General features: G+C 44.6%; 1 protein-coding gene across 4 annotated transcripts in view; it reads right to left on the bottom strand.

The window, feature by feature from the left end:
* Positions 1–21,391, bottom strand: part of ASAP2 (ArfGAP with SH3 domain, ankyrin repeat and PH domain 2) — a 216,678-nt gene that overhangs the window by 115,935 nt on the left and 79,352 nt on the right. For all 4 annotated transcript variants that reach the window (XM_077291399.1, XM_077291397.1, XM_077291396.1 and 1 more), the window contains exon 3: positions 14,645–14,790. In XM_077291399.1, the coding sequence (XP_077147514.1) occupies positions 14,645–14,790 (146 nt within the window). The remainder of the gene's footprint in view (positions 1–14,644; positions 14,791–21,391) is intronic.

The raw sequence follows: 21,391 nt of genomic DNA, 5'->3' as shown, positions 1-21,391 counted from the left end.
AGAAACCAGAGGAAACCCACGCAAACAAGGGTAGAACATACACACATTACAGATGTTGTCCTTAGTGGGATTTGAACCCAGGACCCCAGTGCTGCAAGGCTACAGTGCTAACCTAGTGAACTGCCACTTATGTGCCCAAATTAAAGTAATGGGAGATGAAGAGGATAATAGAGTTAGTGGTAATTGATTTGCAGGACCCAAGCCATCAGCCATGTCAGTAATCTGATGGATGGACATCTTTTACCTCCCAGCATCTGCAGCTGCTATTTTGATAGGCCAACCTGGTGCAACGTCATTATTGAGGCATGATGAACATGTGAAATAGAAAGATACAGTTGGAAGGGACCTCCAGGGCCAACCCCCTGCTCAATGCAGGATTCACTAAACCATCTCGGACAGATGTATGTCCAGCCTCTATGTTTATAGACCTGTATTGAAGGAGAACTCACCACCTCTCGTGGCAGCCTGCTCCACTCATTGATCACCCACACAGTCAAAAAGTTTTTTCTATTATCTACGGTAATCTGTATCTTCTCCCTTTCAGTTTCATCTCATTGCTTCCAGTGTTTCTTTGTACAAATGAGAATAAAGCTGATCCCTCTACACTGACAGCCCCTAAGATATTACAAGACCGCTATTAAAGGTACCGTCACATTAAGCGACGCTGCAGCGATATAGACAACGATGCCGATCGCTGCAGCCTCGCTGCAGCGTCGTTGTGTGGTCGCTGGAGAGCTGTCACACAGACAGCTCTCCAGCGACCAACGATGCCGAAGTCCCGGGGTAACCAGGGTAAACATCGGGTTACTAAGCGCAGGGCCGCGCTTAGTAACCCGATGTTTACCCTGGTTACCAGTGTAAATGTAAAAAAAAAAAAAAAACAACTACATACTTACATTCCGGTGTCTGTCGGGTCCCCCGGCGTCCGCTTCCCTGCACTGTGTAAGCGCCGGCCCTAAAGCAGAGCGGTGACATCACCGCTGTGCTCTGCTTTACAGCCGGCCGGCGCTGACACAGTGCAGGGAAGCGGACACCGGGGGACGTGACAGACACCGGAATGTAAGTATGTAGTGTTTGGTTTTTTTTACATTTACAATGGTAACCAGAGTAAATATCGGGTTACTAAGCGCGGCCCTGCGCTTAGTAACCCGATGTTTACCCTGGTTACCAGTGAAGACATCGCTGAATCCGCGTCACACACGCCGACTCAGCGATGTCAGCGGGTGAGCCAGCGACGAAATAAGGTGCTGGCCTTCTAGCTCTGACCAACGATATCACAGCGGGATCCAGATCGCTGCTGCGTGTCAAACAACGATATCGCTATCCAGGACGCTGCAACGTCACGGATCGCTATCGTTATCGTTGTTAAGTTATTCAGTGTGAAGGTACCTTTAGTCTCTTCTCTGTTTTCTTTTTTGCAAGCTAAACATTCCCAAATACTTGCACTGTTCCTCATAGGACATGGTTTGCACACCGGCAACCATTCTGGTGACCCTTCTGTGAGCTTGCTCCAGTTTTTTCCTGTCTTTTTAAAATGTGGTAACCAGAACTGGTCACAATATTCCAGATGAAGCCTGACCATGGAGGAGTAGAGGGGGATAATTACTTGACGTGATCTAGACTGTATGCTTCTGTTAATGCAACCCAGAATTGCGTTTGCTTTTTTGTTGCTGCATCACACTGTTGACTCATGTGCAGTCTATGATCCATTAGTCAACCCAAGTCTTTTTCACACGTGTTGTTGCTTAGTCCTATTCCTCCCATTCTATATATGTAATTTTAATTTTTCTTGCCCAGATGTAGAACTTTGCATTTCTCCCTGTTAAAAATCATTCTGTTAGTTGCTGCCAACAGATCCAGTTTGTTTAGATCTTTTTGAATCTTCTCTCTTTTCTCTAGTATTAGCTATCCCTCCTAGCTTTGTGTCATCAGCAAATTTAATAATAGAGATTATCAAAAGAAATGTTGTGGCTGTCGGGACGTAGGAGGCGGATCTCAGGGACCTACTGTAGTCCAAAATCAACAGCTTGCTGATGTGATCAAGGGAGCGGGTCCTGCTAATCGATTTGCACCAACTCTTGAGTGGGCAGGCTTGTTAAGGTAGCATTGCGGTGTAGTTGCCATTGCGCAAACAGACTAAAATGCCATTATGTATTAGGGAAACTGTAATCATAACATATTTGAAACTGCTACAACAAAAGGGCGACAGGTCAAAAAATGTAAAAGTAAAAGAAAAAATTCCCAAATCAACTGTTCTCTTTGACAGTTTAGGTACTACACATCCGCCTCCTATTCCAACCAATACAAGGTGGATGTGTAGTACTTTGCCGCTACCACTATCAGAAGATAGAGCAGCTCCACAATCTAAAAGTTCCGGCCAGATAGGAAAGGTCATCAATGCAAAAGTAGTGCCCAACCTCTTTAATAATATCAAAGGGTTGTCCACTATTAAAATACTGATTAGGATTGGTCACTATTATCAGATTAATAGATCAGGTCAGACACCCGGCACCGCCACTGATCAGCTGCTACAGTTATGGCAGAGACCAAATGTGAACATTGTACGGAGCGGACCTCCATCGGGTCCATATACTGTACGCTTTATTGGCCACTCCTCGGTACAGCACATCAGCCTCTCTTTTATAGTGGTTAACAACTCCTTTAAATGGGCTGTCCAGCGGAAAACAATTATCCACAGGATAGGTGATGATAACACACTGATCGGTGGGGCTCTGAGCAAGGGGTTCTGTAAAGGGGGGTTAAACCTGACAACAGAGCAGTGCTCAGTACCCCAATATGGTCCGTACACCTTGGACCGTGCAATAATCTGGAGGGGACTACTCAAATATCTCAGACATGCAGCATAGCTGAAGGCGATTGTTGCCTATTAGTGATGAGCGAGTGCACTCGTTGCTCGTGTTTTCCAGAGCACTCTCGGGTGGTCTCTGAGTATTTGTGACTGCTCGGAGATTTAGTTTTCATAGCGGCAGCTGAATGATTTACAGCTACTAGCCAGGCTGAGTACATGTGGGGTTGCCTGGTTGCTAGGGAATCCCCACATGTACTCAGGCAGGCGATGAAAACTAAATCTCTGAACACTAACAAATACTCGGAGGTCACCGAGCAAACTGTGCATGCCCGAAAAAAAAAAAAAAAAAAAAAAAAACTTACAGCGCCGGGGCTGCAGCAGAACACACGGACGACTGCTGCGTGTTCACTTCCTCAAAGTGGTCGCTGTTGCGGCTGTTGCTGCGGAAGGTCGTCTGGGAAGCGAGGGACGCCCCGCGGTGGTCACTGACAAGGCGGTAAATCCAGGAGCCCCAGTGGGACGTTAATGAAGGCAGAGGAGGCGGAGCCCAGCGCGCAGAGTATTGAGTGACAGCTGGGAGGCGTTTGGGTCTGGGGGGAAAGACATGCCCCCAGGTCTAATTCGAGGTATCGGGGACAAATTATAAAAGCCATTATTTCAGCGTTTGCAGGGACCCGAACTAAAAGAGCCACCATGACAGATTGCAGCATTAGTGCTGCACAAGCTGGCTCTTTTAGTTAAAAACGCCTGGGGAAGGGGGGGGGGGGTGACAGGTTCCCTTTAAGGAGGATTTGGAGAGTTTTTGCTCAGATTCAGCTATAAAAACTGCTTAAGAAAAACTCAGTGTGAACACACCCTTAAGGTACCGTCACACTAAGCGACGCTGCAGCGATAGCGACAGCAATGCCGATCGCTGCAGCGTCGCTGTGTGGTCGCTGGAGAGCTGTCACACAGACCGCTCTCCAGCGACCAGCGATGCCGAGGTCCCCGGGTAACCAGGGTAAACATCGGGTTGCTAAGCCCAGGGCCGCGCTTAGTAACCCGATGTTTACCCTGGTTACCAGCGTAAAAGTTAAAAAAACAAACAGTACATGCTCACCTGCGCGTCCCCCAGCCTCTGCATCCTGACACTGACTGAGCTCCGGCCCTAACAGCACAGCGGTGACGTCACCGCTGTGCTTTCACTTTCAGTTTAGGGCCGGCGCTTTAGTGTCAGGAAGCAGAGGCTGGGGGACGCGCAGGTGAGTATGTACTGTTTGTTTTTTTAACTTTTACGCTGGTAACCAGGGTAAACATCGGGTTACTAAGCGCGGCCCTGCGCTTAGTAACCCGATGTTTACCCTGGTTACCAGTGTAAAATATCGCTGGTATCGTCGCTTTTGCTGTCAAACACGGCGATACACGGCGACCTAGCGACCAAATAATGTGCAGACCTTCTAGCAGCGACCAGCAATTTCACAGCGGGATCCAGATCGCTGCTGCGTGTCAAATACAGCGATATCGCCATCCAGGTCGCTGCAACGTCACGGATCGCTGGCGATATCGCCTAGTGTGACGGTACCTTAAGAAAAACAGAAAAGATTAGAAACCCGATTGGGTTACAATCTAATCAAATGTTGCAAAAACTGTGATTTTTTTTTCTATCTATCTACACACACCTATACACACACACACACACATATACAGCAGCAAAATATAAATTTTTTTTTCTTGCCCGAGGACACTGAAAACTCACCAAATTACTCTTAAAGGACAGCTGCACCGATACCCGACATGTATAGTTTTTTTTACTGTTGCACTTACAGAACATGTAATATAATACACTGCAATACTCCTGTAAGCGCTCAGTAGCGCCATTGCTATGGATTGCTGCACATAATTCAATGGGGCCCCTCTGCTTCTAGGAAAGCACAGGAGGATAATTCCATTAATCTGTTCAGTTTGTCTTTTCTAAATGCGACAAAAGAAAAGATCAACAGAGGTGTCAGAGGTGGACTTTTCAGGATTCCAGTTAACTCCATTTAAAAAATGAATCCGAAATGTTACACTTCACCCCTGGACTGTATCGGACTGCAGCATGTGGCGTGACTTCTAAGGAGGCAAACCCTGCTTCCGAAGCAGACGTGGATTTGAAAGGGAGGTATGCTATTGGCACAGTGGCTCAGTGGTTAGCACTGCAGCCTTACAGGTCCTGAGTTCAAATCCCACCAAGGACAACATCGGCAAGGAGTTTGTATGTTCTCCCAGTGTTTGCATGGGTTTCCCAGTTTTCCTCCCACACTCCAAAGACATACTGTTAGGGAATGTAGATTGTGAGCCCCGATGGGGACAGTGATGATGTTGTTTGTAAAGCGCTGCGGAATTAATGGCGCTATAAAAGTGAGTAAAATAATAACGCCTTTATTTATTTTTTTATCAATACTATGAAAATATATATATATAAAAAAAAAAATTTGTGACATCCGATGCCCTTTCCGACATCGAGCGTAATAACACGTCAATTTCAGATTTCCTCCCTTTGATGTGGGCTCCGGCGGTGAGCCCACATCTTTTCCAGCACATGTCAGCTGTTTTGAACAGCTGACATGTGCCGCTAACAGCCGTGGGATGAATCGTGATCCACCCATGGCTGTTAACCTGTTAAATGCCGCTGTCAATCTCTGGACAGCGGCATTTAACAAGCGCTTCCGGCAAGGGCGCCACAAAACCTGCCCATCGGCGCCCGCGTCACATGACCGTAGGTCGCCGATGGGTTGGCATGACAACCAGAGGTCTCCAGCAGACCTCTAGTAGTTGTCACTGCCGGATAGCTATGAGCGCCACCTGATGGTCGGAGCTCATAGCAAGAGAGCAATTCTGCTACATACAGGCGGATCTGGTCATCGCCTGTATGTAGCAGAGCTGATCAGGATATGGCAGCTTCTAGTCTTCCCATGGAGACTATTGAAGCATGCCAAAAGTTAAAAATATTAAAAAAATAAATATAAAAAAGTTAAAATCTTCCACTTTTTGCCCCATTCAAAATAAAACAATGAACGTGAGTTATGGGACTTTCCAGTGTTAATTACCATGCTGAAAGTGCCAGATTACATAATAAAACTCGAACTGGAAATTTACAGTAATAATCCAGGAAATCCAAGATACATTCCCAGTGTGTCCCCTTCTTCCTCTGTGACTACATGAGCACCAGGCAATACGACTGCCGCCCTAAATTAATAAATACACCTTTTCTGCAAGCAGGCCGCAGAGCTCACTGAAGAATCTCAGAGTCCTCTTATTTGGAGACAGTGATGGGAGTCAGACCCCGACCAACCTGATATCAAAGTTTCCATATTGAAAAAAAGTTATGACCCGTTTCTGATGGACAGTGTATAACAAGATGTCAATTGTCCCATTTATTACACTCCCCATTGAATTCTAGATTCTGCGGTTTTGACAACAGGCTGGAAAAAAAAAATGTTAGCAGAAAATGAGAATATTTTGAGAGCGAGCACCTGTCGCTTGTAACCTCCGCAGGCGTTTATCTGTGCAAGGAAGCAATAAAAGCCAAATGACTTTCTCTCCACATCTATGGTAGAATGAATGTTACATTTACATGAAAAAGCAACAGCTTTGCTGATAAATGACTCCGAGCGGAGCACAACTGGTGCCGACAATGCAAAAAGTCACCGAAAGTGTGACATGCAACATTACACAATGCTAATAAAGTGTTCACAAAACCGGACCCTCACAGAAAAATGTGTGGATACATGTTAGAAGGAAGAACCGTACCCAGATCTGATGTATAGCATTTCAATAAAAAATAAAAAAAAAGTAGGATATATTTTTTACATTTTTTTGTATTTACTGTAATCTAGAATTTATGGCATATCCTATGGATGTGAGAAAAAGTGGGAATACCCATTTAGGTTTCCATCACACAGAACTCTTTGGTAGAGCCTTTTTTTGCTACAAATTTCATATTTTTTTTAATTTTTAATATAAGGAGTATCTTACTTATTCATAAAAATGCATTATTTTCATATGGAAAAAGTCTATAAAAATGCATAAAAAAAACACCTAGAGCATGCTGCATTTGGCAAAAAAAAACAAGATCTAAATCTGACTAAAGTGTTTGTTTTTTTTCCCCTATCTCAAAACGCCCCCAAAAAATGCGGCCCTGTGCATGCTCGCTGTCAGAAATACATAGTGTGCAGTTCTTAAGACCAGGTCTCAGGGCCACTATACACTCACTGGCCACTTTATTAGGTACACCATGCTAGTAACGGGTTGGACCCCTTTTGCCTTCAGAACTGCCTCAATTCTTCGTGGCATAGATTCAACAAGGTGCTGGAAGCATTCCTCAGGGATTTTGGTCCATATTGACATGATGGCATCACACAGTTGCCGCAGATTTGTCGGCTGCACATCCCTGATGCGAATCTCCCATTCCACCACATCCCAAAGATTTCATGTTGTTTACGCCAAATTCTGACCCTACCATCCGAATGTCGCAGCAGAAATCGAGACTCATCAGACCAAGCAACGTTTTTCCAATCTTCTACTGTCCAATTTCGATGAGCTTGTGCAAATTGTAGCCTCAGTTTCCTGTTCTTAGCTGAAAGGAGTGGTACCCGGTGTGGTCTTCTGCTGCTGTAGCCCATCTGCCTCAAAGTTCAACGCACTGTGCGTTCAGAGATGCTCTTAGGCCTACCTTGGTTGTAACGGGTGGCGATTTGAGTCACTGTTGCCTTTCTATCAGCTCGAACCAGTCTGCCCATTCTCCTCTGACATCAACAAGGCATTTCCGCCCACAGAACTGCCGCTCACTGGATTTTTTGTCTTTTTCGGACCATTCTCTGTAAACCCTAGAGATGGTTGTGCGTGAAAATCCCAGTAGATCAGCAGTTTCTGAAATACTCAGACCAGCCCTTCTGGCACCAACAACCATGCCACGTTCAAAGGCACTCAAATCACCTTTCTTCCCCATACTGATGCTCGGTTTGAACTGCAGGAGATTGTCTTGACCATGTCTACATGCCTAAATGCACTGAGTTGCCGCCATGTGATTGGCTGATTAGAAATTAAGTGTTAACAAGAAGTTGGACAGGTGTACCTAATAAAGTGGCCAGTGAGTGTATAGCCCCAATTATTACATTTCTAGGTGCACCGCTTATCAGATTCCAGAGATTTATACAGGCAGAAGCCCGCTAGGTCGGAGAGCACACATACAACCTATAAGAAAGTAATGTCAGCTAAATTAATTGTGAAGGAACGAGCAAAAAAACGTCTTGGCTCACAAAATAATTACATTTATTTAGTCTTGAGATGAGATGTCTAAGGAGGACACTATTCATTTGTAGTAGATCAAAATACCACGAAAAAAATAACATCAAAAGCTGCTTCATGTAAAGCCTCCTCAAAAGAAGGGGGCACTCCTCTCCGTCGGTAGACAAAAAAGGATCAACCTCCAGTTGAGACTTGGCTTCTTTATTAGGAGAACTATTAATTTGTGGAAAGCTCGACCCTCAGGAGCTGGTCACAGACGGAACCATTGGTTGTTTTTACAAAGGCCAAGATGGGTTGGTTTTTTTTCAGAAGAAAATCACCAATACTTACAGTATGTGTCTAAAATTCTTGTTCTGAATGCTGATCCACTTGGAATCAGGAAGAAAAATGTGCACTTTGAGGGCAGATTAGTAAATAAACATGGTTGAATATGGTTCTAGCTCATCCAAAAGGTGTTGGTTTGGGGTTGATGTCAGAGCTCTGTGCAGCAGCAGCTCATGTTCTTCCTTTACTAACATCCTCCGACCACGTCTTCACGGACCTTCTGCTGGAACAGATCGAGGCCTTCCCACAAAGTTGGAAACTACAATTGTTAAAAATAGGGCTGTGTGGAGTCGGTAAGCCAAGCATCCAACTCCTCAGTTTCCCTGACTCCCGACTCCAACTCCACAGCACTGGTCACTACTGAGCATGTACATAAAGTGCAGCACAGATTCATTTTAACTAAAAGACAAGGTCCTTCGATCAGGAACAGAACAGACATTTATAGGACATTTCATAACTTTCCCAAATTATGAAAAAATTTACACATCGTGCATTGTACTACTGTACCCAATTATCTATTTTAGGAGTCGGTCCATTTTATACCGACTCTACAGCCCTGGTTAAAAATGTCTTGTATGCTGAGGCATTGAGATTTCACATCATTAAAACTTAGGAACCTAGACCAACGTCTGAAAAACAGGCCTATAGCATCATCCCTTCTCCAACAAACTATACAGGGAACACAATGAAGTCAGGCAGGTAACGTTCTCCTGACAATCACTAAACCCAGACTTGTCCATCAGGCGTTTCCTTGGCTAGGATTCATCAGGGAAACTGCTTCCGACTAACAGTCCACAGGGTATTCAGACCTATGCCAATAGCACAGAGACTACACCCTGGATGAAAGGATAGAATAACCTGGGCTATTGGCATAGGTCTGCATATCCTGTGGACTATGGTCATCTGAAGCAAATCCCCTGATGAATCCTAGAGGAAGAAAAACGTTGAGAGGCTTCTTGGGAAACCATTTGGGCCAAATTGGTGAAAGGGTTAGCTGTGGACTGCCCTTGTAAGGGCGGAAGTCAATGAGTCCGTATGGCCAGTGCAGTGTTAGGGACATACAGACTTGAGGAACCATGACGTCCATATTGCATTGATTTAGTCTTTGGTGATCTTCTAAAAGGGTGATCCACTGCCACAGCAGAGTCCAGCAAACTTCTTACTACTTGCTGGCATCTTGGCAGCTCTTCTGATTAACTGACTAAAGCGGTGCCATGACTTTGTCATAGGACTTGGATATCAGAAGAGGCTCCCAGGATGTCGGGAAGTAGTTGGAAGTTTGGAGGACTCTGCTTGGAGAACAGACGTGGTGCCAGATCAGGTCTTCACAATCATTGTGCTGAACTCCAGCTACTTCATTGATAAGAAACACGGATCTTGAGAGACGTTTTATATATCTTTATTCAGAATACTATTTTTTTACATAAAATGTACGGTATATTTTTACTGCCTCTACACGGATGATGCCGTTGAATTAAAATCTTGATGCTTTCTTTCCTCAGCGGTCCGGCTATACAAGATCCCGGATGTTCACATAACAGGGGGGGGCTCTGGCTCGCAAATTTTCTGAAGACGTACAGCCTTGTTTACCAGAGATCTGCACAGATGTTTAACCAAGCAGAAAGGATTTCAAAACGCAGTCTTTAAATGATCTCATTTCTCATGTGCAGCTTTCAAAGGGATTTGGAGAGATGCTTCCCGCAACCACAAAATGACTGATAATTGGCACACTCAGCAAGAAGCCACTGGCCTTTCCTGCACCACCAATAGTGATGTGGGCTGCATACCCTGAGCAGCAGAGGACTGTCTCTGAACAGCTGTTTTCTCAGAGTCAGCGGGTGAAACCAAAACAGCAATTTGACTTCCGCAGTGGTTTGTGTCTGTCCTTGATCCCAACATTACAGCAAGGGATGAATATAATCCCGGCATGTTCTAGACTATACGTAACCTAAAGCACAACACTTTGGGGAACATGTCAGAAACTTTATCTCACCCCCATCCCAAATCATGACCAACTATTTCAATGCTGCGATTTTGCAGCCACACAAGCCAAAGATCTGCACTGAAGCCCATGGCAAGCGAGTCGCATGCAACTTGAAACCAGAGTCAGAAAATCAGACATTTAAAAACATTTCAGCCTGTGTCGCAATCGCAGGTCGGGATGGAAAAAAGGGAGAAAAAAAAACAAAAAAAAACCACAGATCATCCCTCAATGTAGCTGAATCTGCATAGAAGCCAGCAATCCACCCCACCGCAAGGCGTTAATAAGAGTCAGGGAAGGAAAAGGTTATCCAGCTTCTGATCCACAGTTCATGGAGATGAGGTTAAAGTCATAAAAAAATTTTTATTGCAGAACAGTTAAAAATCAGTAGAAGAATTCAAAAATACACAAAATACAGGAACCAAACATCCTCCATGACAGAGGATCAGTGGGGGCGGGGCACAAAAACAAAGTACAGCGTTTCAAACTCAAGTTCGTTCTTAGACTTGGTTTAAACCAAGTCTAAGAATGCACTTGTGTTGGAAAGGCATCTGCTATCCTCATTTTTTGTGTGTGTCCCCCCCCTACTCCTCCATCATGTTTGTTTTCTGTATTTTTGAATTTTTCTACCGATTTTTAATTCTTCAGCAATCGCACATTGCAACGTGGCATCACAGAAAATCACAGACATGAATGCAGCCTAACTCTACATTTCTCCTGCAGGTCAGATCAGACAGGATGAGATCCAGCAAAATTCTCCCTGGATAATCAGCTGTTGGCTGACAGTATAGGGAGGTGGACTTGTGAGACCAGGCTCTTACATTAGAGAGTCCCCCACACAAATTAGGTGGCTGTCAACCTATCATTTGGACGACGGCCATCTCTCCTGACTCCCCTGTGCACAGGAATGCTCGCATCGCCCGAGAGCCTCCTGTGAGGAAGAAGCAGGGACCCACCGATGCCAGGTCTATTTCAGCTGGATGTGCGTCCAAGGATGCACATTCAGCTGTAGTGTATTGTGGTGCAGAGACCTGCCAGTCAATGCACTCCAATACACGCCGCAGGCTAATCGGAGGCCGGCAGCTGATAGTGACGTGGCTGTCAAGGGAGGCGCATGGCAGTGATGTCAAGTGCTGTCCATGGGTGGCACGCCGAAAGCTAGCTGCAGGCTACAGAAGAGGACACCACACATTGCGGGAGTGGAGGAACGCGAGAATTGTTTAGATTTTTTGTGTGTTGGAAAAGAGCGACAGAAAGACATTATACCAGGATGGGGCCCAGGATGGAGGACATCTTACAAGGAAGTGGCACCGGATGGAGGACAATATATTATATTACATTATAACTGGATGGGGCACATTATTGCAAGAAGGCACCAGGAGGTAGGACATTAATTCAAAAAGGAGCCAGGACATGGTATATTATTACAGGAAGGTGCCAACATGGAGACAACAGTACATGGAGGGTGAACACGTATGTCTTTATAAAATCTTGAATGCTACAAAGGCCCATACATCTGGCCACCACGTATTTGGGGGGGGCACAGATCCAAATTTTGCACAGGGGCCTAACGGACTCTACTTATGCCACTGGGGATAAGGGAGACAAGAAGGATCGTCGGTAGGAAATCCAATATTTCTCTTCCATAACATCAACTGTCGTTAGGCCCAAACACAATAGACTGTCGGCCAATCTCTTGATACTGGAAGGTTCGACTGATCTTACTCTAATGTGTATGGGGGTATAAGTAACATTTCCAAGTTATCACATATCCTGTGTACAGGTGAAAACCTGCTAAAATTGGAATATCCTTAACAGGGTTTTTCGGGTGTCGCTCACTCCAGCCCCAGGATATGTACATGGCTGGCAGGTATTGTTCATGCGTCCTATTTGTCGGACCTCGCAGGCCCCAGTCACTGCCTCATCATCAGTGCCGTTCACCTCTTGACGGGGACAGGAGTGGTGACGGAGAAATCCTTTATGCTGCGTGAACTGAATCGAAGTGGATTCCTTGGTTCCATCATATCACTGGCAAGAAAAGCGCTATCCTATCTGGTAAATTGGCGGACACAGACAAAAGCCAATACACCCATGTTAAGCCAATAAGGTTCATCAGAAGTCACCATGTTTTTATGACAGAAAACCTGACAGAAATGTGAACACAACCTTATAAGTACTGCCTGGGATTGCATTAATCTTTCAGGGACTTTTGGCAGAACACTCCTACATAAAATACCTAAAAACAAACATCAGCTAGTCCCGGTCCTTAAGACATCTTATATTAAGTTATTAAATCTTTCCAACCACTTCTTACAGCCGTCCTCGGCCTCGCACACTCCACAACTTGCTTACTCAGGTAAATCCGTAGCTTTTAGCGTCGACAAATGCTCTTCACAACATCAAACAGGTTTCAGACATATTTCAATACGCGCCCACCTCCCTCCCGTCTGCTTCACCGCAGGAATCCAGCGCTGGCCACTCAGTCCCATGTAAATTACAGTTTGCACCTGTCAGCGACTACCCTGCTTGCCAATTACAACAAACCAAACAAGAGCGGCCGGGGGTGAAAACTGCAGGGACCAGGGCTTTACAGCCTGGCAGAAGTGAGTTGGCCGGAGCGACGACGACACAGGCAGGTCTCAGTAACATTAACCGTGTGTAGAGAGGGATTAACACCGGCGAGGTTCACACTGACACAATAGGTGCCAATTAACCAAAATGGATGCCGTTTTGAGACCGACAAGTTTTTCTTTTCAAAACGTTTGCAGCCTTAATAGTTTTAGATCCTTTAGTAGGATGTTATGATTGTACTTCAGTGACAAGAGAAAGTACTTCATACGTTTTACACTTTTTTTGACAAATGCATGAAGTTTATGGAAAGACTCGATAGTTACAGCACTGACCCTCAGGCCAAAATTCACACATGGTTTGACCTATGGCCAGTGGCTTCACTGGGACTTCGGTCTGAACCCCCTTTAAAACAGGATTTGGGCATGTGCGCCAATGGGGATATTTACTATAGTGATGCATGGAGTCACCGTGCGCGCTGCTGTGCGTCATTTTCAGCAATATACGCCTATTGTAGGTGGGCAGAAAGATGCGGTCAACTACATCTTGGTGCTCGCCTCAAAAAGTATACAGCCAAAAATGATGCACGACACCGCACACGGTGACTCCACGCATCACTATCCGACGCACATGCCAGAATCCTATTTAGCAGGGGTTGTGACCAGATGTTATACACTGCAGGCACAGGGACCGAGTTCAGTGAATAAGCTGCGTGTCCCGATACTTTTCTCCGTATAATGTGCTTATATTATAGATTATTCACACATACATCACACTGTACAATAACACGTCTGCTCTCACATCCTAGCAATTCTTCAGCACCGTTTCCTTTAGCACTTTCCACTGATTCCCAGCGTGATTTCCGCAGATGAAATGAAATACCGCACTTCCAGCCATTCGTTATATTGATGAATGCTTTACGGGCTGAATAGGATAAAGGGAAGCAGCAGAGGAGCGCTCACATGCCGTGTTATTTCAGTAAGCCCTGCCGAGCGCCAGTCTACACATTTACAAAGCAGCGCACATGTGAACGAGAGCCGGGCCGTCCGTGTTCATTATTGTAAGCAGCATCCCTCGGCTTTATTACTGAGTGTAAAGAGTAAGCCGTGGGACGTGTTCTCCGCATGGCACAGATCCAGCACACATGACAATCGGAGGCAGACGTCACATAGACTCACAAAGCGGCTCAGTGAGCACACAGGCTAGACAGGTATAGGGGAAGATACATTAGAAAGAATGCAAAAAAATGTGAAAATCAAACTGACTGTATTGGATGTTAATAATTAACATACTGTACTTACACTAACTGGCAGGTTATTCAGTGATGTAAAAAAAGTACCTATATTGTTAACGAAGTTCATCGACAAAACGGCATTGAATTTTTTTTTTTTACCAAATCAGCGACAAAATCTGCTTGCAACACGCTGATTTTCATGCAGATTTTGGTGCCAATCTTTATGTTTACAATATGGTTCCTTTTAATTTCATGCAATGTAAAAAATTACATCCTATGCCGAGTATGATAGATACACGGTGACATGAATGAGAGGGCAGAAATGCATAACGTGGTACAAAAGTCTCTGTGCAATGTCATAAGTTGAAAGGTCAACATAAACAATGATAGATTAATGCTAGAAAAATCAGAATTAAATATATTAAATAATAATCATAACAATAATACATGGATCTCTTACCAAATTCTTAAAAAGTGCAGTGAGTTCCTTTGTGAATACGGAGAATTTCAGGAAGGCTGTTCCTAAATCCGGGTCATCTCTACATACACAGCTACTTCCAAATTTTTCCAGTGATTGCGTATATTGCTCCTCATTCTCTACATGGGCTTTAAAAGAGAAAAATAACATTCATTATTACCAGTGAATGAAGAAATCAAGAATGGCACAAACAACCCAAAAGGGCTCCTGAGAAGACTGTGGTTTTGGCCATGTGCATAACAGATACCAGATGGACCAATGCTGAGAAATGAACAAGTTCAGATTAATTATTTTATTTTATTTCTTTTAAGATCCATTGCAAATATTTCATAGGAAACGGAATTTGGCATTTATTTGTAAAAATCGGATGTCATATGGAAATAAAAAGACCTAGGGGAAATATACAGACATTAAAAAGAAAACCTGGCCTAACACAGACTTAAAACAATATTAACATTTATAGGTCACAACTTTTAGGACATAAGACCATGTGTAGTCCTAGTATGGTTGTAAAAAAGAAAAAAAAAAAAAAAACGTTTTGTTGGGAAAAAAAAAGTAAGGCTATGTGCACACGTTGCGGATTAGGCTTAGGAATTTCTGGTGCGGATCCTGCAACTCTTGGCAGAAAACGCAGGTGCGGATTTGATGCTATTTTTGTGCGGTTTTGCTGCGGATTTTCTGCAGATTTACTGCGGTTTTTAACCCTGCGGATTTCTATAATGGAATGGGTACAAAAACACTGCAGATCCGCAAAAAAGAAGTGACATGCTACTTTTCATCCGCAGCGTTTCCGCACGGAATTTTCCGCAACATTAGCACAGCATTTTTTTTTACCATCGATTTACATTGTACTGTAAATCACTTGTGGATCTGCAGCGTTTCTGCACCACAAAAAACGCTGCGGATCTGCAGGAAATCCGCAACGTGTGCACATACCCTAAATGAGCTGTTAAGATCTATGGGCCGGACATAGATCTCTATGAGAATCTGCCTCCAGAAAGGGGGCATTACCAGTGTTAGATATGTAGATCAGGAGAACAGACTGTCAGTCATTATATGTCTCACACTGGTAACCCCCTCCATTCATTTACAATAAGCTCTGGAGGCAGATCCTCAGGGAGATCTATGTCCGGCCCATAGATCTTACCAGATCATTTACATATTAAGAAAAATGTGGATTTCTCTTGACAAAGACTTCAGATTGCAGATATCAAGGTGTCATTTTATACAACTTTCTATGACCTGCGTGCCAACACAGATGCCGAAGGAAGGTTGATCATACTGACAGATTCCCTTTAAAGAAAATTAGGAATATGATGAAAGCTGGCACCTCCATCAGACGCGCAGTAACGTCTCTATATCATACTGACACACAAACCATAATTTGCAATTTAGTGTAGAGACAGAAAAATCACTCAACAGAACGAGAGGAAGGGAAAAAAAAAAAAAACACTCGGCTCTTCAATCAAATCTAAGCTCTCGAGAACAGAGCGGAGTGAAACAAACAATTTTCATCTCCCTGGAGGCAGAAAGGAATACATTTTTCATAGAGGATATTTTATATAAGAGAAAAGAGTAATGATTAGCTTTGTCTAAGGGTATGTTTCCACGGTCAGGAAACGCTGCTTGTTTGACGCTGCGCAGAGCTGCAGCGTCAAACACGCAGCGTCCAGATGTTCCAGCATAGTGGAGGGGATTTTATGAAATCCCGTCTCCACTATGCGTGGAAACCCGCACGCGGCGGCCCTGCGACTACGGACATGCTGCGTGTCTTTTCAGATCGCAGCATGTCCGTACACCTTGCGGGGACGCAGCGTCCCCGCAAGGCATATCACAGGGCGCTATGGGAGAGAGCGATCATCCTCGATGTGAAGAGTTAACACATCCGGCATGATCGCGTCCCAGAAAGGGGGCGGGGCTTAGCGCCGAGCGGCTTTGCCGCTGCGGCGATACCGCCGGCCATCCTGAACGTGGAAACATACCCTTAAAAGTTACCAAGGCCATCACAATTTTTTTCAAAGTGGATACAAAAAGCATCGGGCAACCACAAGTACTCCACCACCAAGGCCTAAATTGTTCTTATTGTGCCACCACTTAGAGCTCTATAGTGCTACATTAATATTGCTATAGACTTTCTGTTATTTGGGCACTTTATGGCACTAAACAGTATGGTGCACCCTTGGTGTACCCAAACAGTTTGGTATACTCTTGACGTGGTCAAACAGTTCAATGTACCCTTGGCGCATCCAAACAGTTTGGTGCACCCTTGGAGTGGCCAAACGGTCCAATACACTCGGTGACATGACCAAACAGTGTGGTGACGCCAAGGGTGCATATCAGCCTGTTTGGCCACGCTAAGGGTGCACCAAACAGTTCGGTGCACCATTGGCGATTGATAACTTCGGGCTGGGAAGGGTTGAGATCAATGGAAAACAACTAGACCGTGAAGACGACATGTTTTGAAGTAGACTAAATAAGTGCATTGAAGTGGTTGGCCATGGCAAGGGTGCAACGAGCGCCTGTACTTAGTTTGGACAGTCATTTTGTGCAGATAGACTACATTCAATTTATGATTGTTAAATCCAAATCAGTAATTGTGAAGTAAGCCATCTACTTGCAGTCTCTACTGTAAATTTCCAATGGATCTAACCCAGTTCTCGCTTTACAATGTCCACAACATGGTGGTATTTTTATGAGAGCTACTCCAGGGCAACACCCCCTTCATTCTCTGGATTGTTGGGGGTCCCAGTGGTTGGACCTAAACTGATCACAAAGTCGTAAAAACGACTTTTGACGACTTTTGATCAGTTTGGGTCCAACCACTGGAACCCCCAAAAATCCAGATAATGAAGGGGGTGCCGCTTAAGTATTCAATCTTCCATAAAGGTCACCTTTATGGAGTGGTTTATTGTGGTCGTATGGTCACATACTCCAGTCTCTGCTTGGGAACTCTGCAGAGTTACCTTTGGTCTCTGTGCTGACAGTTTTTGTGGCCAGCCCTCTCTCGGAAAGAACATGGTACCACAACAAACCTGCCACTTGCTTCATTTTTGCTTATTTTCTTTTTATAACCCAACCCTGACTTGTTTGGAGATCTCCTTGGTCTTCATGGTGTTGTTTGGAGATCTCCTTGGTCTTCATGGTGTTGTTTGGAGATCACCTTGGTCTTCATGGTGTTGTTTGGAGATCTCCTTGGTCTTCATGGTGTTGTTTGGAGATCTCCTTGGTCTTCATGGTGTTTGTTTGGAGATCACCTTGGTCTTCATGGTGTTGTTTGGAGATCTCCTTGGTCTTCATGGTGTTGTTTGGAGATCTCCTTGGTCTTCATGGTGTTTGTTTGGGGGTGCCTCTTGTTAATGGTTTTGCAGCCTCTATGGACTTTCAGAGCAAAAGATATATACTGACAGATGTGTGACACTTCGCTTGCACACAGTGGAACGTCCTGTCACTATGCATCTGATTTATGATAATTGCACCAAAAATGTTTAGAGGCCTCATAGCAAACGGTGTGAATTCATATGCACGTGTCAATTTTTTGTTTATTGGTCCCATAAATTTAATTTAGACCTATATGTTTCTCACATCAATTCACCAACTTAAACTATTTAGTGCTGATGCATCACACACATCGGATTGCAGAAATATTTAAAGCACAGGCTCTAATGTAACAAAATAGGTAAAAAGACAAGGGGGTGAATACTTTCACAAGCCACTGTATATATACCATGGCTTAATGAGATGGAAAATCTCCATGTAAAAACAAGCACTCAAAGTTTTTAAGGCATTGTCCTAGATAAGAACGATGGGTCCTGCTTTATCTCCCAGACACAGCGCCACCCCTGTCGTTGGGCTGAGTCTGGTATTGCTATGCACAGCTCATGAACAAGACGAGCACTGTTTCTTGGGGGGGGGGGGGGGGGGACTGGCAGACCCTTCTTTCTAACAACCATTTTAATAATGTTAAGCTAAAGGTGGCAATTATGCCTCCAAAACAGCTTTCCACATACGCCTCACCCCTCTGTGAACCCTCGCAGCAATTTAATGCAGCTACATTAATGTAATGTGCTGTTGTACAGACTAATACAGCTTTGATAAGAAATACTCAGGACGCCGAAATCTAAAGTCATTCTGACAGGTTCCCCTTAATATTTAAAGAAACCAGCACAGCTCTGTGTGGCGGAGCAGATCATAAATCATCCACGCTAAATATGACTAATTAATGCAAGTACTTCACCCAAGCAGCTCGTCTGATATTGACATATTCCCGACACATGTAAGTACTCGCATAAATGAACAGAATTTCAGAGGTAGTAATAGATTGTACGTGAAGAAGCAGCAAAACGAGATTCCTCAAGGGTGTCAAACTATTTGATAGAAACCGCAATATGGAAAATAGCAGTGGAAAAAGGTGAACATACCGTAGATTAATGTAAAGAAGAAACCAGAAAAAAAAAAAAAAAGAACTGACCATAGATATGAGAATAATGGAAAAAGGAATCCATTATTGATCAATTATTATTGAGGAATCCTGACCAGTTACAGATGTGCCCTGCTGTGAGTACAGTCTGGTTATATGGTCTATCCATTTGTTGACCTACTTCCAGCATTTGTTTTTGCATTATTTTGAAATGTAAAATACTGTATAATAAAAAAAAAAAATACATTAACCTTTTAAGGATTGGGAGATTTTTCATGTTTGTGCTTTTGTTGTTATTTTATTCTTTCTTCTTGCAAGAGCCATAACTTTATTATTTTTCCATAGGACACAACGGTATGAAGGCTTATTTTTAGCGGGCTTCACCACACCTATACTTATGAACGGAGCAGCAGCATGTATGATTGACCCCATCCCAACACACACCAGGCTCTCCAGGTTCTCAGGATCAGTTGGAGCCCAGCAGTCAGATCTCCAGCGATTGGGAAGTTATACCCTTATCCAGTGGATAAGGGATAACTTTCAAACTTTAGAAAAGCCCCCCCTTTACTTCCGGGAGGCGGAGCTAGTGAATGGCCGCTTCTTAGCAGAGCTCCTGGGTTAAGGTCGCTAATTCTATCTAAAGCGCCGCTTTATCTCACCCAGAGATCAGGATAAGGACCGGACAAGGGGTACCGACGGTGGTCCCAGCTCTCCGGATTCCCCGGGAGTCAAGAGGCGCATTCAGCGCCACATACAGTGCAGCACTCAGCACTCTGCACAGTTCCCGGCCAGCAGGGTCGCCGGCGGAGAAGGCGGCTGAGAGACCGGAGAAAGGGAGTGAGCGGCACGCAGAGGCACTAACCTAGGTTGGTGAGGAGAACAGGAGCCACTGAGGAGGACCGGAGACGTGCAGGAGCGGTGAACAGCTCCGGAGAGGCGCAGAAGCTCAGAGCGGGAAAAAGGAGGTGAGCCGGCGCCATCTTGCCAGAAAGCGCGCCAGCCCTCACAGCTCGTTGCACACAGCCAGAGAGGAGAGGTGAGCTGCACCGCTGAATCGCAACTATAACTGCTGCTACAAGGACAAGGTGAGCAGCGCAGGGACATATAAACTATCCTGGCACAAGGGGAGCTGGTGCAAGTAACGAGACCTGAAGCCCCAAGGAGGAAGGTGCACTAGACATCCCCCCCCATATTGTGGGCACGGTCTGGTGGAGACTTGTAGCAAGCAGCAGCGCTGATGCAGGAGAGTGGATGCAGCGCCCCTGGTCTAAATCAGCCACAAGGAGAGAGTCTTTTCTGTAAGAAGACACACCTGTTACAGGGTGATTTTCTCAATCTGTATAGCAAAAGTCCAGAACTGGTTTTTATCATAGTTCTATAGTAACCACAGCATCATTGCACCATGTTTGGATGTCACAGAGATCTAGGTGAATGCTTGCCTGTTGTGATAATGTAAGGCATACACAGATGTAGCTATCAAGCACAAAGATATCACTAATAACTTAACAAATATCTCGGGCTCCCATCTCACCATGGATAAATTTGTGGGCAAGGGTACCAAGGCCGGCAGAAGTTCTACACGTAACCAGGCAGGTACATCTCCGATATCATCAGTTGCAGACACTAACACAGACAACCCACAGTCAATAGCAAACGCTATCATAGAACGGTTGATGCCTGAGATAGACAATCGATTGGCAGCTTTTCAAACTTCATTGGACACGATAGTCTCTCAAGTTAATACCCAGGGAGCACGCATAACAGATGCGGAACAAAGAATTTCAGACCTGGAGGACTCTACCACAATTCTCACAAACAAACTAGATGATAAAGAAAAGATTATTTCGGATTTAATAGACAAAGTAGATGACCTTGAAAACAGGTCCCGTCGTAACAATCTGAGACTTATAGGCCTCCCAGAGTCGATTCCTTCCTCAGAACTAGTTAAAATCACATCTGAATGGTTGCCTAGAGCCCTTGGAGTATTGCCAACATCAGGCGTTGTGGCCATTGAAAGAGCACATAGACTAGGACCCCCAAGAGGGGGAGAAGGGGTCAGGCCGCGCCCGGTCATTTTCAAAATCCTGGACTTTCAGGATAAAATTCGTATCTTGGCAGCATTCAGGAAACAACGTACTCTGATGTATGAAAACCACAAACTATTGCTATTCCAAGACTACTCAGCGGCCATGGCAGCTAAACGCAAAGCTTTCAATCCCGCTTGCAAAATATTGGTGGATAAGAATATTCGCTTCAATCTGCAGTATCCTTCAATTCTACGCTTCGTTATGGAGGGGAAAAGCAGGTCCTTC

This window comes from Ranitomeya variabilis, chromosome 2, assembly GCF_051348905.1.
Source record: "Ranitomeya variabilis isolate aRanVar5 chromosome 2, aRanVar5.hap1, whole genome shotgun sequence".
Lineage (NCBI taxonomy): Eukaryota > Metazoa > Chordata > Amphibia > Anura > Dendrobatidae > Ranitomeya > Ranitomeya variabilis.
This window is presented reverse-complemented; position numbering and strand designations above follow the sequence as displayed.